The sequence below is a fragment of the Lethenteron reissneri genome, chromosome 61, assembly GCF_015708825.2.
Source record: "Lethenteron reissneri isolate LAM-NWPU_2019-01 chromosome 61, ASM1570882v1, whole genome shotgun sequence".
NCBI lineage: Eukaryota > Metazoa > Chordata > Hyperoartia > Petromyzontiformes > Petromyzontidae > Lethenteron > Lethenteron reissneri.
This window is the reverse complement of record NC_083839.1, coordinates 3,579,237-3,593,727: the sequence shown is the minus strand read 5'-3', so window position 1 is coordinate 3,593,727 and position 14,491 is coordinate 3,579,237. Positions and strand designations below refer to the sequence as shown.

The 14,491-nt window shown below is 51.8% G+C and overlaps 1 protein-coding gene across 1 annotated transcript; it reads right to left on the bottom strand.

The window, feature by feature from the left end:
• Window positions 1-2,940: 2,940 nt before the first annotated feature.
• Window positions 2,941-12,711, bottom strand: IBA57 (iron-sulfur cluster assembly factor IBA57). The gene is made up of 4 exons (XM_061576666.1): window positions 12,087-12,711; window positions 9,899-10,257; window positions 6,609-6,796; window positions 2,941-6,041 (listed from the first exon to the last, which is right to left on the bottom strand). The coding sequence occupies exons 1-4, from the start codon at window positions 12,539-12,541 to the stop codon at window positions 5,820-5,822; spliced, it is 1,224 nt and encodes a 407-aa protein (XP_061432650.1). The 5' UTR covers window positions 12,542-12,711; the 3' UTR covers window positions 2,941-5,819.
• Window positions 12,712-14,491: the final 1,780 nt, after the last annotated feature.

The window sequence follows — 14,491 nt, the reverse complement described above, 5'->3', positions numbered from 1 at the left end:
GTGGCATCTACATCTGCAGAACGTGAAGAACCAGTGGCATCTACATCTACAGAACGTGAAGAAGCAGTGGCATCTACATCTGTAGAACGTGAAGAACCAGTGGCATCTACATCTACAGAACGTGAAGAACCAGTGGCATCTACATCTGCAGAATGTGAAGAACCAGTGGCATCTAATCTGCAGAACGTGAAGAACCAGTGGCATCTACATCTGTAGAACGTGAAGAACCAGTGGCATCTACATCTGCAGAACGTGAAGAACCAGTGGCATCTACATCTGCAGAACGTGAAGAACCAGTGGCATCTAATCTGCAGAACGTGAAGAACCAGTGGCATCTACATCTGTAGAACGTGAAGAACCAGTGGCATCTACATCTACAGAACGTGAAGAACCAGTGGCAGCTACATCTGCAGAACGTGAAGAACCAGTGGCATCTAATCTGCAGAACGTGAAGAACCAGTGGCATCTACATCTGTAGAACGTGAAGAACCAGTGGCATCTACATCTGCAGAACGTGAAGAACCAGTGGCATCTACATCTGCAGAATGTGAAGAACCAGAGGCATCTACATCTGCAGAACGTGAAGAACCAGTGACATCTACATCTGCAGAATGTGAAGAACCAGTGGCATCTACATCTGCAGAACGTGAAGAACCAGTGGCATCTACATCTGCAGAACGTGAAGAACCAGTGGCATCTACATCTGCAGAATGTGAAGAACCAGTGGCATCTACATCTGTAGAACGTGAAGAACCAGTGGCATCTACGTCTGCAGAACGTGAAAAACCAGCGGCATCTACATCTGTAGAACGTGAAGAGCCAGTGGCATCTACATCTGCAAGAAAGTGAGGAACCAGTGGCATCGACATCTGCAGAACACCAAGAACCAGTGGCATCTACATCTGCAGAACACCAAGAACCAGTGGCATCTACATCTACAGAACGTGAAGAAGCAGTGACATCTACATCTGCAGAACGTGAAGAACTAGTGGCATCTACATCTGCAGAACGTGAAGAACCAGTGGCATCTACATCTGTAGAACGTGAAGAACTAGTGGCATCTACATCTGCAGAACGTGAAGAACTAGTGGCATCTACATCTGCAGAACGTGAAGAACCAGTGGCATCTACATCTGTAGAACGTGAAGAACTAGTGGCATCTACATCTGCAGAACGTGAAGAACTAGTGGCATCTACATCTGTAGAACGTGAAGAACCAGTGACATCTACATCTGCAGAACGTGAAGAACTAGTGGCATCTACATCTGCAGAACGTGAAGAACTAGTGGCATCTACATCTGTAGAACGTGAAGAAGCAGTGGCATCTACATCTGCAGAACGTGAAGAACCAGTGGCATCTACGTCTGTAGAAAGTGAAGAATCAGTGGCATCTACATCTGCAATAAATTGAGGAACCAGTGGCATCTACATCTGCAGAACGTGAAGAACCAGTGGCATCTACATCTACAGAACGTGAAGAAGCAGTGGCATCTACATCTGTAGAACGTGAAGAACCAGTGGCATCTACATCTACAGAACGTGAAGAACCAGTGGCATCTACATCTGCAGAATGTGAAGAACCAGTGGCATCTAATCTGCAGAACGTGAAGAACCAGTGGCATCTACATCTGTAGAACGTGAAGAACCAGTGGCATCTACATCTGCAGAACGTGAAGAACCAGTGGCATCTACATCTGCAGAACGTGAAGAACCAGTGGCATCTAATCTGCAGAACGTGAAGAACCAGTGGCATCTACATCTGTAGAACGTGAAGAACCAGTGGCATCTACATCTACAGAACGTGAAGAACCAGTGGCAGCTACATCTGCAGAACGTGAAGAACCAGTGGCATCTAATCTGCAGAACGTGAAGAACCAGTGGCATCTACATCTGTAGAACGTGAAGAACCAGTGGCATCTACATCTGCAGAACGTGAAGAACCAGTGGCATCTACATCTGCAGAATGTGAAGAACCAGTGGCATCTACATCTGCAGAACGTGAAGAACCAGTGACATCTACATCTGCAGAATGTGAAGAACCAGTGGCATCTACATCTGCAGAACGTGAAGAACCAGTGGCATCTACATCTGCAGAACGTGAAGAACCAGTGGCATCTACATCTGCAGAATGTGAAGAACCAGTGGCATCTACATCTGTAGAACGTGAAGAACCAGTGGCATCTACGTCTGCAGAACGTGAAAAACCAGCGGCATCTACATCTGTAGAACGTGAAGAGCCAGTGGCATCTACATCTGCAAGAAAGTGAGGAACCAGTGGCATCGACATCTGCAGAACACCAAGAACCAGTGGCATCTACATCTGCAGAACACCAAGAACCAGTGGCATCTACATCTACAGAACGTGAAGAAGCAGTGGCATCTACATCTGCAGAACGTGAAGAACCAGTGGCATCTACATCTGCAGAACTGAAGAACAAGTGGTATCTACATCTGCAGCAAACTCCACAGAGCAAAGAGGGAGGTGGTTACGGGAAGGGGGGGGGGGGCTCAAGGGGGCTGACACCCCCCACACTTCCTTGATCAAGATTCAAATGTTTGAGGGCCACCCCAACCCCCCATTTCCCTATAAATTAATTCCTGGTCAAGTTAAGAAAAGCGTTTCCTCGAGTGGCAGAATGCAACGCAATGACAAAATGAAACGAACCAAAAATATCCCATCCTTAGCTCGCCGCTCTATTTGCAGTTGGTGTAACAATGAGCGTGGCATGCCCCCCACCATCAACCTACCACCAAGCCCCCCACCATCAACTGCTCCACCCCCCCAAAGATTCCCTTGTCCGCGCGCGCGTTCACGCAAAAGTTGTGCAATATAATTTTTTAAAACGATAACGGATTTCCTCCTGCCTTTCAAGAACCGACAATTTTTTGTCCGTTTTTGTCGCGTTCGACCATTCACAGACACAATCGCCTCCGCGGGGGTCAAAGTGAACAAGGCCCGGGTTTATTTCCGTTACGCGCTTTTAAAGCCACGTTGAAGACTCAACTTCCTTCGAACCGATTTGTGCGTTTCAGTTTTCGTTGCCCTTCGCCCAGTGCGCGCTCACCGCACGATCGAGCCGCCGTTGGCTACGTACGGTGCAAAAGAAGTTCAACGGACGTACGTAGAAGGACTCATCGACTTACGAACATTCGACTTACAAACTTACAGAGATACGAACCGAGAGTCGTTAAGTTCAACCGCCACGCAAGAGATGGCAGTGGTGGCATCTACATCTGCAGAACGTGAAAAACCAGTGGCATCGACATCTGCAGAATGTGAAGAACCAGTGGCATCTACATCTGCAGAACGTGAAGAACCAGTGGCATCTACATCTGCAGAACGTGAATAACCAGTGGCGTCTACATCTGCAGAACGTGAAAAACCAGTGGCATCTACATCTACAGAACGTGAAGAACCAGTGGCTTCTACATCTGTAGAACGTAAAGAACCAGTGGCATCTACATCTGTAGAACGTGAAGAACCAGTGGCATCTACATCCACAGAACGTGAAGAACCAGTAGCATCTACAACTGCAGAACCAGTGGCATCTACATCTGTAGACGTGAAGAACCAGTGGCATCTACATCAGCAGAACGTGAAGAGCCAGTGGCATCTACATCTACAGAACGTGAAGAACCAGTGGCATCTACAGGACGTGAAGAACCAGTGGCATCTACATCTTCAGAATGTGGAGAACCAGTGGCATCTACATCTGCAGGAGATACAACTTTTAAAGCCATTCCCCGTGTTTAGTGAACACGCCGTACAAACGCGTTAGGAATCGACAGTAAAGTTGGACTTGCAAACAAATCGACTCACGAACAGCACCTCTGGGACCTAACTCGTTCGTAAGTAGAGCAGTCCCTGTACTTACAAAAAAAAAACTCGGAACTTAAATAATATTCAAAGGTGAACAACACAGTAGTGGTAGTGGCATCACCCAAAACAATTCCCCGGGGGCAACCCCCCCACCCCATCAGAACTTAATCGAGCCGTGCGCGACGGTGCACCAAACGTCCCGAGCGACCGTTGCCAGGAACCGTCGCCCGCGACGCGGTTTCGCTCGCGATCCGCCCCGTTGCGACGCTGGCACGGAGACGCGGTGACCGGGGAGGGCTCCGGGCAGGCCAGCGGACAACGGAGTTTTTGCCGAAAAGCGCCGTTTGAACGGCGAACGGCGACTGGGCACCGCCGTTGAAAGTTAGCGGCGAATGGGGCAAGGTGGGATGGGTCAGATTTGTCCGTATTGGGGGTTGGGGCTGGCACGTCAATTGGTTTGCATGGAAAACGGTGCAGCAACAGCAACGATTGCCAGCAGCAACAACAACAACAATGCCCTCGGGGGGGGGGAGGGGGGGGGGGTTGAATTGCTCAGGTGGATAATGGCACTCAATTCCCAACAGCAGCATCCTTCAACTTTTTAGCCCCTTCAATTTCCAGAGACTTTAGTAAATAAGTGCATGAATTCATACAGCGGGGTGGGGGGGGGCGGGGAGGGGGGGCTGTTTAACTTTTCAACATTTGTTGTTTCCATGTCGCTGGTGGAGCAGCAGCAGCGGAGATGGCCTCGTGCCTGGTAGCCACAGCCCGGGCGAGTGGCGTCGTGGACGTGGAGTGCAGGACGCAGAAATACTTAGAGGGTCCCCGGCAGAACGTGGAGTAGGTGGCAAGCGACGAGTAGCCGCGGCGGCCACAGTGCGAGGCACACCGGGACGTGGTTGTGCGCGGGGGGGCGGGGAGGGGCGAGAAACGAAATCCCCGAGCGGAGCTCCACTCACAAACGCCGGAGGCAACAGAGCGTCGCTGCTCCCTCGTAGTGCAAACCGCTCCCCGGCCGTTTTCCTAACCCAACCCAAGAAGGCCCGATGTGCAACGTCGCCACCTCCTCTTCTCCGCGCGGAGGGCGACAACATCTCGCCACCGATTTCCCTTCTCCCTCCCCCGGGGTAGGCGGGGGCACATCCGAGCCGGCACGGGTGGATTTTTGTTTTGTTTTTTCCACCGGCCGTTAGGCGGGCCGGGCCGAGCCAAAACCGCGGTACGGCCGCTGCCATCGCAAGTGTAGAGGGGGGTGGTGGGTGGGAATTAAACGACGAATCCAAAAATGTTTTTTTCATCATTGTTAGCAGACAAGGCCCCACCGAGCTGCTACGTGGGTCTTCGTATCAGAAGCGACCCCCCTGGCCGTCGCAAACGGTGGCAGCTCAACGGAGAGGCGGCTCATCACCGCCGGGGAAATTCAATCGCAGCGGCCAAAATACTCGAAACGCGCGACGTCGATTCTGAACGTGGAGGGGGGGGGGGGGGGGGGAGAAAAAAAATGGAGAACCCGGAGAAAAATCCACACGACCACGGGGGGGTGGGTATAGAGAGACACGCAAACTCCAAATATACAGCAGCAGCAGGCGTCAAGGGTCGGGATCGAACCCACCACCTCCTGTATACCGGGCGAGGTAGTCAACATCTCGTCACCGCGCGGCGTGCCCCCTGCCCCCACCGCCTACCCACCGCCTACCCACCACCTACCCATCGTCTACCCGTCACGCGCGACCGTCGCCTGTACGCGCCTGGGCTCGTCCGTTGCGCGAGACGCCGGCCGGCATGCGCCGCGAGGACACGGACATCGCCGCGGGCGCGTACGCGCAAACTCGACCCGCGCCACACGCAGCTCGCGTTTGTGCAGTGGGGAAGGGGTGCGGGAAGTAGAAGAGAGGAGAGGGGGGAAAAAAAAAAAAAACTCATGCTTCTCCTGGCCCACTTGGGCACAGTCCGGGCACAGTTTGGTTGTGCCAGTGGGAAAAAAACTATAATAAATTATTTATTTTTGTCGCTTGTCGCCACCGTCTTCTTTGTGCCACCAGCCGGGCACGGACGTCTTCAGCTGGAGCTGGTGGCCGCCCTCGGCGCTCACGAGCAGCTGCTCGTCAGCGTGAGCCAGTCGAACGAGAGCCAGCCCCACGTCGCCCTCGTGGGCCCGCAGCTTCCCTGCGGACTTGCCGTCCGCGGTCGTGACGGCCGCCCCCTCCACGACTCTCGCGCCCTGTTGACGGGGGGAGGGGAGGGGGGATGGAGTAAGCGAGCAAATTAAAACCGCGCCACACGCTATGCCATTAGTAACGCTGCGATTTGATGTTTTCGGGCCTTTCGGTCATGCACTCATCAATTGCTACTTAGCAACAAATATGACACAACTCTAAGCGATTACATCTGTAGACGGTGTTGATTGTTGCCGACTGCCTCGCGTTTTTGTGCCTTTTGGGCCCTCTACTCATCAATTGCTACAAAGCAACAAATGTTACACAACTGTAAGCGATTACAACATCTGTAGACGGTGTTGATTGTTGCTGGCTGCCTCGCGTTTTTGTGCCTTTTGGGCCCTGTACTCATCAATTGCTACAAAGCAACAAATGTTACACAACTCTAAGCGATTACAACATCCGTAGACGGTGCCGATTGTTGCTGCCTGCCTGCCGTTTTCAGGCCACTTTGGGGGGGCCCTGCACTCATGGATTTATTAAATACAAAAAGAAGACGACACGAACACTGCCCGACCGTGAGAGATTCCAAGGCCTGCGTCGTCCAGACGGCCGTGGCCCCCACAGCTCACCTCCGGCAGGTGCAGCAGCGACACGGGCATGAGGCGCTTGCGGATGATGCCGGTGTGGTGCGTGCGCGCGGTCAGCTCCTGGCCCAGGTAGCAGCCCTTGCTGAAGCTCACGCCGTTGGCGTAGACCAGGTTCGACTCCAGCGGCAGGGCCACTCCCGGGGGGAGGTCCTTGACGCCCTCGGCGATGCCTGGAAGCGGGCGACGGAGCAGAGGGCGTTTGGACGACGCACAAACGGAAATCGCGGTCGGCGCCTGTGCGGCAGAGGTCGCAACCGGGTACCCGATACCCGGCTACCCGTACCCGGCCGGGTACGGGTACCCGTTTGCGACCCCGGTGCGGCCGGGTACGGGTACGGGTAGGCCGCGAGTCACTGGTGAGTCACCGTTTGTCACTCATTTCCCAACGTCTTGTCTCTTCTCACAATTCAAGTTCCTAGAATCAACCCACCCGCGCCTGCAACGTGGCTTCATCCCGGAGGTCGCAATCGGGTACCCGTACCCTACCCGATACCCGGCCGGGTACGGGTAGCCGGGTAGCCGGGTACCGGTACGGGTACCCGTTTGCGACCCTGGTGCGGCCGGGTACGGGTAAGGAATCAAAACCCGTTTGCGACCTCTGTTCTGTGCGGAGAGTTTGTGTGTCCTCGCGGCTTGCCCCCCCCCCCCCCCCCCGCACCTTCACGGGGACAAATTGTGGTATTACCACTTTCGCTCACGAGTTTCCGCTCCTCACTCAAGACTCACTGCTACCCCTAGCTCACCCCCACGACCCCCCCTCAGTCTCCCCCACTCATAACCACCACCACCACCGTCACCGTCACTGCCCCCTCTTCATATTCACATGACACGGCTATCACTCGTTCACCGCCATTCAATCATCGTCATTTACCGTCATCAATTTCCCTACCACCGATGCCCACGGCATCATCACAGATTCGCCCCCATCGCTTCCTCCCGCTCATCTCTGTCATTCACCTCGTCTCCGCCGTCACATTCACACACGCGCGTTGCGCCGTTGCTAATTCTCCGTAACGCGCCTTGGTTAAGGCGCTGCGCCTAAGTTCCGTTTCAGTTAAGACAGAATGGAAGAATGAAAAGGGCACATCGGAGGACGTGGCTTTCACTCCGGTAAGTTGCCGCATGGCTCCCCCGTGCCGTTCCCGTCCCGTTGTAACGTGGACCGCCGCACGACATTTTCCGCGGCCTACGTTGGCACGCGAAGCGAGGATCGATCGATCGATCGACAGGCGACTGTCCGCGCTATCTCAGTCTAGCGCGCCCACAAGCCGACAGCGCCGAAAGAGCTTCTTGCGCAATACCGCCGTTGCGTTGGCTAACGGCAACAGATGCAGCGGCACTGCAAGCGACTTGGATTGGCTTTAGAGTTGGGATCGAATCCCAATCTGGACACGGGAAAATGCAGCGGCAAGATTTCTCACTGCAGGCGAGTAATCAAAAGAGCGGGCTGGCTGAAGGGGCGGTGGTGTGTCCCAGTTCATCGGTTTTGTTGAAAACTTCCCCCATTATTTCGATGAAGACCAAATCTACCACATTTATCGCTTTTTTTTCAATGTTTAAGTGCTCAGATAAAGATATTTTTTAACCGCCAATTACATACAACATCAAAGTACAACGTGCCAGTAGAAGCCGATGGACTGAGATCATCAACTTACTGCCCAGGACAACCTGTTAATCGATCATTGGTTTTTACACCGGAGACAGCTTTCCTTAGAGCCTAGTCTCACATGGGTTGGACCAGATGACGCCAAAAGGCGCACAACTCAAAGACAACGCACCATCAGAGTATGAGAGCTCGGGGTAAGCATTTACACCATTGGAACCTCATTTGCCAGTAAAAAAATTATAATTGTTTTTTTACCCTTTTATCTGGCAACAAAACTGACACCTTTTTTTTACAAGGAGTCACATGTTTGCATAGACCACAATACCTCCAGTCATAATGCAAACAAAAAACAGGTTGCCGAAACCCGGACGGAATCCCAGCCGTGCCAGATCAGCGCTCCCACCTCCGAGCCAAGAGGCGCGAGGTCAAAGGCGGCGGTCACACCGCACCGCGCGGCGCTTTCACACGCGCTGCTTCTGTGGCCGTCTGGAACGCTCTTCCCTTCCGATCTACGGAAGCCGCTGTGGAGCGGTGCACTTTTAATTCCTCGTCTAGATTGACACACTCAGTTCTTTCCAACAGCGTCTTGCATTTAGTTTGATGTCCTTCAACAAGCACCTGCGATTAGCGTGGTTATCTATGTACGGTACAAAAGAAGTGGGTTTCTGTGGGTCGCTATGGTTCTATACGAGTCTCTGGATCTCTGCAAGTCTCGATGGGTCTCTTCTAATATTAGGAAGCTACTGGAGCTATGCACTTTTAAATCTAGATGGGAAAACTCATTTGTTTAGAACTGCTTTTTGTGTTTCGTTTACTCCGGTCAGCGACGTATGGTGCGAAAGAAGTTCAACATACATACAACATCATCATCACCACCACCACTTAATATTTACACGCGACTCCATCGCCACGGTACATCTCGATGGGGCCCATCCCGAGTGGCCCTTCACCAGGGGCCACCTGGTGGCAGCTGTCCCTGTGTGGCACAAGGCGGACACAGCACACCGGGGGCATCAGTCTGCCAACGACGGGCAGGGGGCGGGGGGTTTACGTTGCTAGAGCGTCAGAAGCAGAGGTCGCAACCGGGTACCCGATACGCGTACCCTACCCGATACCCGGCTACCCGTACCCGGCTGGGTACGGGTACCCGTTTGCGACCCTGGTGCGGCCGGGTACGGATACGGGTAGGCCGTGAGTCACTGGTGAGTCACCGTTTGTCACTCATTTCCCAACGTCTTGTCTCTTCTCACAATTCAAGTTCCTAGAATCAACCCACCCGTGCCTGCAACATGGCTTCATCCGAGAGGTCGCAATCAGGTACCCGATACCCGTACCCTACCCGATACCCGGCTACCCGTACCCGGCCGGGTACGGGTACGGGTACCCGTTGCGACCCTGGTGTGGCCGGGTACGGGTAGACCGTGAGTCACTGGCGAGTAACTGTTTGTCACTCATTTCCCAACGTCTTGTCTCTTCTCACAATTCAAGTTCCTAGAATCAACCCACCCGCGCCTGCAACATGGTTTCATCCCAGAGGTCGCAATCAGGTACCCGATACCCGTACCCTACCCGTACTCGGCCAGGTACGGGTAGGATACGGGTACGGCCGGGTACGGGTACGGGTAAGGAATCAAAACTCGCTTGCGACCTCTGGTCAGAAGCTCACCCAGCCGGTAGCGATGCTTGTTGTAATCCGTCAGCTCTCCAATCTCGCAGTCAGGAAGCCACTCGGCGGGCGTGCACGCAGAGTCCAGCACCAGCCTCCAGCCCATGGCTTCCGTCCTGGGGTCTCGGCACGCCGCCACGACCTTCGACCCGTCCACCTTCAACGCGACCCCCAGGTGGGGCGGCAGGAGCTGCCCGTCGGGCGGCAAGATTGCCCAGACGTGCAGCGGCGGGTCGGGGTCGCGCAAGGCGACCTTTCGCCGAATCTTGTAGATCTTCAGGTGCTTCTGCAGCTCCTGGATGATGCTCGAGGCGCACTCGATGAGAATGCTTGGGTCGGGCTGAGTGGCCACCTGTATCCTGAGAACGGTGGGGGGGGCGGGGGGGGCAGTGATGGTGAAAGGTCAACGGTTCGCCGGCAAAACTTTTCGAAATCAGCTAATTATGAATGACAGTTATCGCCGTGACCATCCATTATTTCCCCTTGTCACAAAAAGATGGCCATCATCATCGCTTGTTCAGATTATTCATTTAATGGTGGTCAAACGTTCCTAAAACGTTGTTGACGATGACGTTCAGAATCAGAACAGTTGTTTCTACTGGAGAAATCCGACCAAAGAACCAAAGAGTATTTAAGAGTTATTGTTGTCGTCAAGATGTTGAGGAGAGGATGATGGTAGTCAGTTATCCATGAGAGTTAATTTTACACTGTATGTTGAACTTCTTTCGCACCATACGTAGCCCACCGTGCTAATCGAAGGTGCGGGGGAAGAACAACAAACTATTGGTCTCTGTGTGAGTCTATGGGTCTCTGTGTGGGTCTATGGGTCTCTGTGTGAGTCTGTGGGTCTCTGTGTGAGTCTATGGGTCTCTGTGTGAGTCTATGGGTCTCTGTGTGAGTCTATGGGTCTCTGTGTGAGTCTGTGGGTCTCTGTGTGAGTCTGTGGGTCTCTGTGTGAGTCTATGGGTCTCTGTGTGAGTCTATGGGTCTCTGTGTGAGTCTATGGGTCTCTGTGTGAGTCTATGGGTCTCTGTGTGAGTCTGTGGGTCTCTGTGTGAGTCTGTGGGTCTCTGTGTGAGTCTGTGGGTCTCTGTGTGAGTCTATGGGTCTCTGTGTGAGTCTATGGGTCTCTGTGTGAGTCTATGGGTCTCTGTGTGAGTCTATGGGTCTCTGTGTGAGTCTATGGGTCTCTGTGTGGGTCTATGGGTCTCTGTGTGAGTCTATGGGTCTCTGTGTGAGTCTATAGGTCTCTGTGTGAGTCTATGGGTCTCTGTGTGAGTCTATGGGTCTCTGTGTGGGTCTATGGGTCTCTGTGTGAGTCTATGTGTCTCTGTGTGAGTCTATGGGTCTCTGTGTGGGTATATGGGTCTCTGTGTGGGTATATGGGTCTCTGTGTGGGTCTACGTGTCTCTGTGTGAGTCTATGGGTCTCTGTGAGTCTATGGGTCTCTGTGTGAGTCTATGGGTCTCTGTGTGAGTCTATGGGTCTCTGTGTGAGTCTATGGGTCTCTGTGTGAGTCTATGGGTCTCTGTGTGAGTCTTTGGGTCTCTGTGTGGGTATATGGGTCTCTGTGTGGGTATATGGGTCTCTGTGTGGGTCTACGTGTCTCTGTGTGAGTCTATGGGTCTCTGTGAGTCTATGGGTCTCTGTGTGAGTCTATGGGTCTCTGTGTGAGTCTATGGGTTTCTGTGTGGGTCTATGGGTCTCTGTGTGGGTCTATGGGTCTCTGTGTGAGTCTATGTGTCTCTGTGTGGGTATATGGGTCTCTGTGTGGGTATATGGGTCTCTGTGTGGGTATATGGGTCTCTGTGTGGGTATATGGGTCTCTGTGTGGGTCTATGGATCTGTGTGGGTCTATGGATCTCTGTGTGAGTCTATGGGTCTCTGTGTGGGTCTATTGGTCTCTGTGTGGGTCTATGGATCTGTGTGGTTCTATGGGTCTCTGTGTGAGTCTATGGGTCTCTGTGTGAGTCTATGGGTCTCTGTGTGGGTCTATGGGTCTCTGTGTGGGTCTATGTGTCTCTGTGTGAGTCTATGGGTGTATGTGCGAGTTTACGGGTCTCTGTGTGAGTCTGTGTACTGTACGTTGAACTTCTTTCGCACCGTACGGAGCCAAAACGTGCAACGCCGCTCGACTATTCACAACGCGATGAATGATGCACATGAACGTGAACCCCAAGCCACTCACCGGTAGAACAAAGCGTCGTACAAGACCCGTCCCTGCACGTTCAAAAAGTGTCCATAAACACCGCCACCACCACCACCATCAGCATCACCAACACCACCATCATCACCATCACCACCATCACCACCATCACCACCTTCATCACCATCACCACCTTCACCAACATCGCCACCGCCAGTCTCCATGAACGGGGCCATGTCACCAGTCGTCAACCCCTGCAGAAAGCTCGCCGAGTCTTTCCCGTCCACCCTAACGACCCCGCGCTGCGGCAGCCGAAAGCAGCGAAGGGCGTCTTCACGCGGTCCACGCCGAGGCGCGGACCCCGCCGCCCTGCACTCCCCGGCCGCCGAGGGCGCGCCGTGACCCCGCAGAGCCGCTAGGCAAGAGGGTAGGCTGCGCGGACCCCGAGTGCGGCCTACTCGGCTGACGCTCAGCGCAACGGGACCCAGCCAATACATGGCTCGTGATAGATGTGCTGCTGCTGCTGTTTGTTGTTGTTGTCGTTGTTGTTTGATAAACAGCGGGCACTTAAAGCGGCAGAATGTTCGTTGCGCGGAGCGGGAGGTAAAGTTCAGAGCCGAGAGTTGAAGACGCTCGCGGCATTGTGAACGCCGGGGCGGACTTCAGCGGGCTCCACATGCCAGGGTCTGGAGGGAAATCCTCTAGTTTTACATGACAACTGTGTCAGAACTGGAGGGAAATCCTCTAGTTTTACATGACAACTATGTCAGAACTGGAGGGAAAACCTCTAGTTTAATAAAACTACACTATGCGTGCCAGATCAGGAGGGAAATCCTCTAGTTTTACATGACAACTATGTCAGAACTGGAGGGAAATCCTCTAGTTTTACATGACAACTATGTCAGAACTGGAGGGAAATCCTCTAGTTTCATATGACAACTATGTCAGAACTGGAGGGAAATCCTCTAGTTTTATATGACAATTATGTCAGAACTGGAGGGAAATCCTCTAGTTTTACATGACAACTATGTCAGAACTGGAGGGAAATCCTCTAGTTTCATATGACAACTGTCAGAACTGGAGGGAAATCCTCTAGTTTTATGACAACTATGTCAGAACTGGAGGGAAAACCTCTAGTTTCATATGACAACTATGTCAGAACTGGAGGGAAAACCTCTAGTTTTATATGACAACTATGTCAGAACTGGAGGGAAAACCTCTAGTTTCATATGACAACTATGTCAGAACTGGAGGGAAAACCTCTAGTTTTATATGACAACTATGTCAGAACTGGAGGGAAATCCTCTAGTTTCATATGACAACTATGTCAGAACTGGAGGGAAATCCTCTAGTTTTACAACTATGTCAGAACTGGAGGGAAATCCTCTAGTTTTATATGACAACTATGTCAGAACTGGAGGGAAATCCTCTAGTTTTATATGACAACTATGTCAGAACTGGAGGGAAATCCTCTAGTTTTATATGACAACTATGTCAGAACTGGAGGGAAATCCTCTAGTTTTATATGACAACTATGTCAGAACTGGAGGGAAATCCTCCAGTTTTACATGATATCTATGTCAGAACTGGAGGGAAATCCTCTAGTTTCATATGACAACTATGTCAGAACTGGAGGGAAAACCTCTAGTTTTATATGACAACTGTGTCAGAACTGGAGAAAAATCCTCTAGTTTTATATGACAACTATGTCAGAACTGGAGGGAAAACCTCTAGTTTTATATGACAACTATGTCAGAACTGGAGGGAAATCCTCTAGTTTTATATGACAACTATGTCAGAACTGGAGGGAAATCCTCTAGTTTTATATGACAACTATGTCAGAACTGGAAGGAAATCCTCTAGTTTCATATGACAACTGTGTCAGAACTGGAGGGAAATCCTCTAGTTTTATATGACAACTATGTCAGAACTGGAGGGAAATCCTCTAGTTCTACATGACAACTTGGTCAGAACTGGAGGGAAATCCTCTAGTTTTATATGACAACTATGTCAGAACTGGAGGGAAATCCTCTAGTTTTATATGACAACTATGTCAGAACTGGAGGGAAATCCTCTAGTTTTATATGACAACTATGTCAGAACTGGAGGGAAATCCTCTAGTTTAATAATACTATGCGTGCCAGATCAGGAGGGAAATCCTCTAGTTTCATGACAACTGTGTCAGAACTGGAGGGAAAGCCTCTAGTTTAATAATACTATGCGTGCCAGATCAGGAGGGAAATCCTCTAGTTTTATATGACAACTATGTCAGAACTGGAGGGAAATCCTCTAGTTTAATAATACTATGCGTGCCAGATCAGGAGGGAAATCCTCTAGTTTTACATGACAACTGCCAGAACTGGAGGGAAATCCTCTAGTTTTATATGACAACTATGTCAGATCTGGAGGGAAATCCTCTAGTTTTATATGACAACCATGTCAGATAT

What these genes read in the sequence shown, in the direction of transcription:
- IBA57 (XM_061576666.1), bottom strand. Translation starts at nt 12,541, where the DNA reads ATGTATTGGCTGGGTCCCGTTGCGCTGAGCGTCAGCCGAGTAGGCCGC. An exon ending in TACGACGCTTTGTTCTACCG is followed by an intron (nt 10,258 to 12,086) that starts GTGAGTGGCTTG and finishes CACCGTTCTCAG; the next exon opens with GATACAGGTGGCCACTCAGC. An exon ending in CAAGCATCGCTACCGGCTGG is followed by an intron (nt 6,797 to 9,898) that starts GTGAGCTTCTGA and finishes GCCCGCTTCCAG; the next exon opens with GCATCGCCGAGGGCGTCAAG.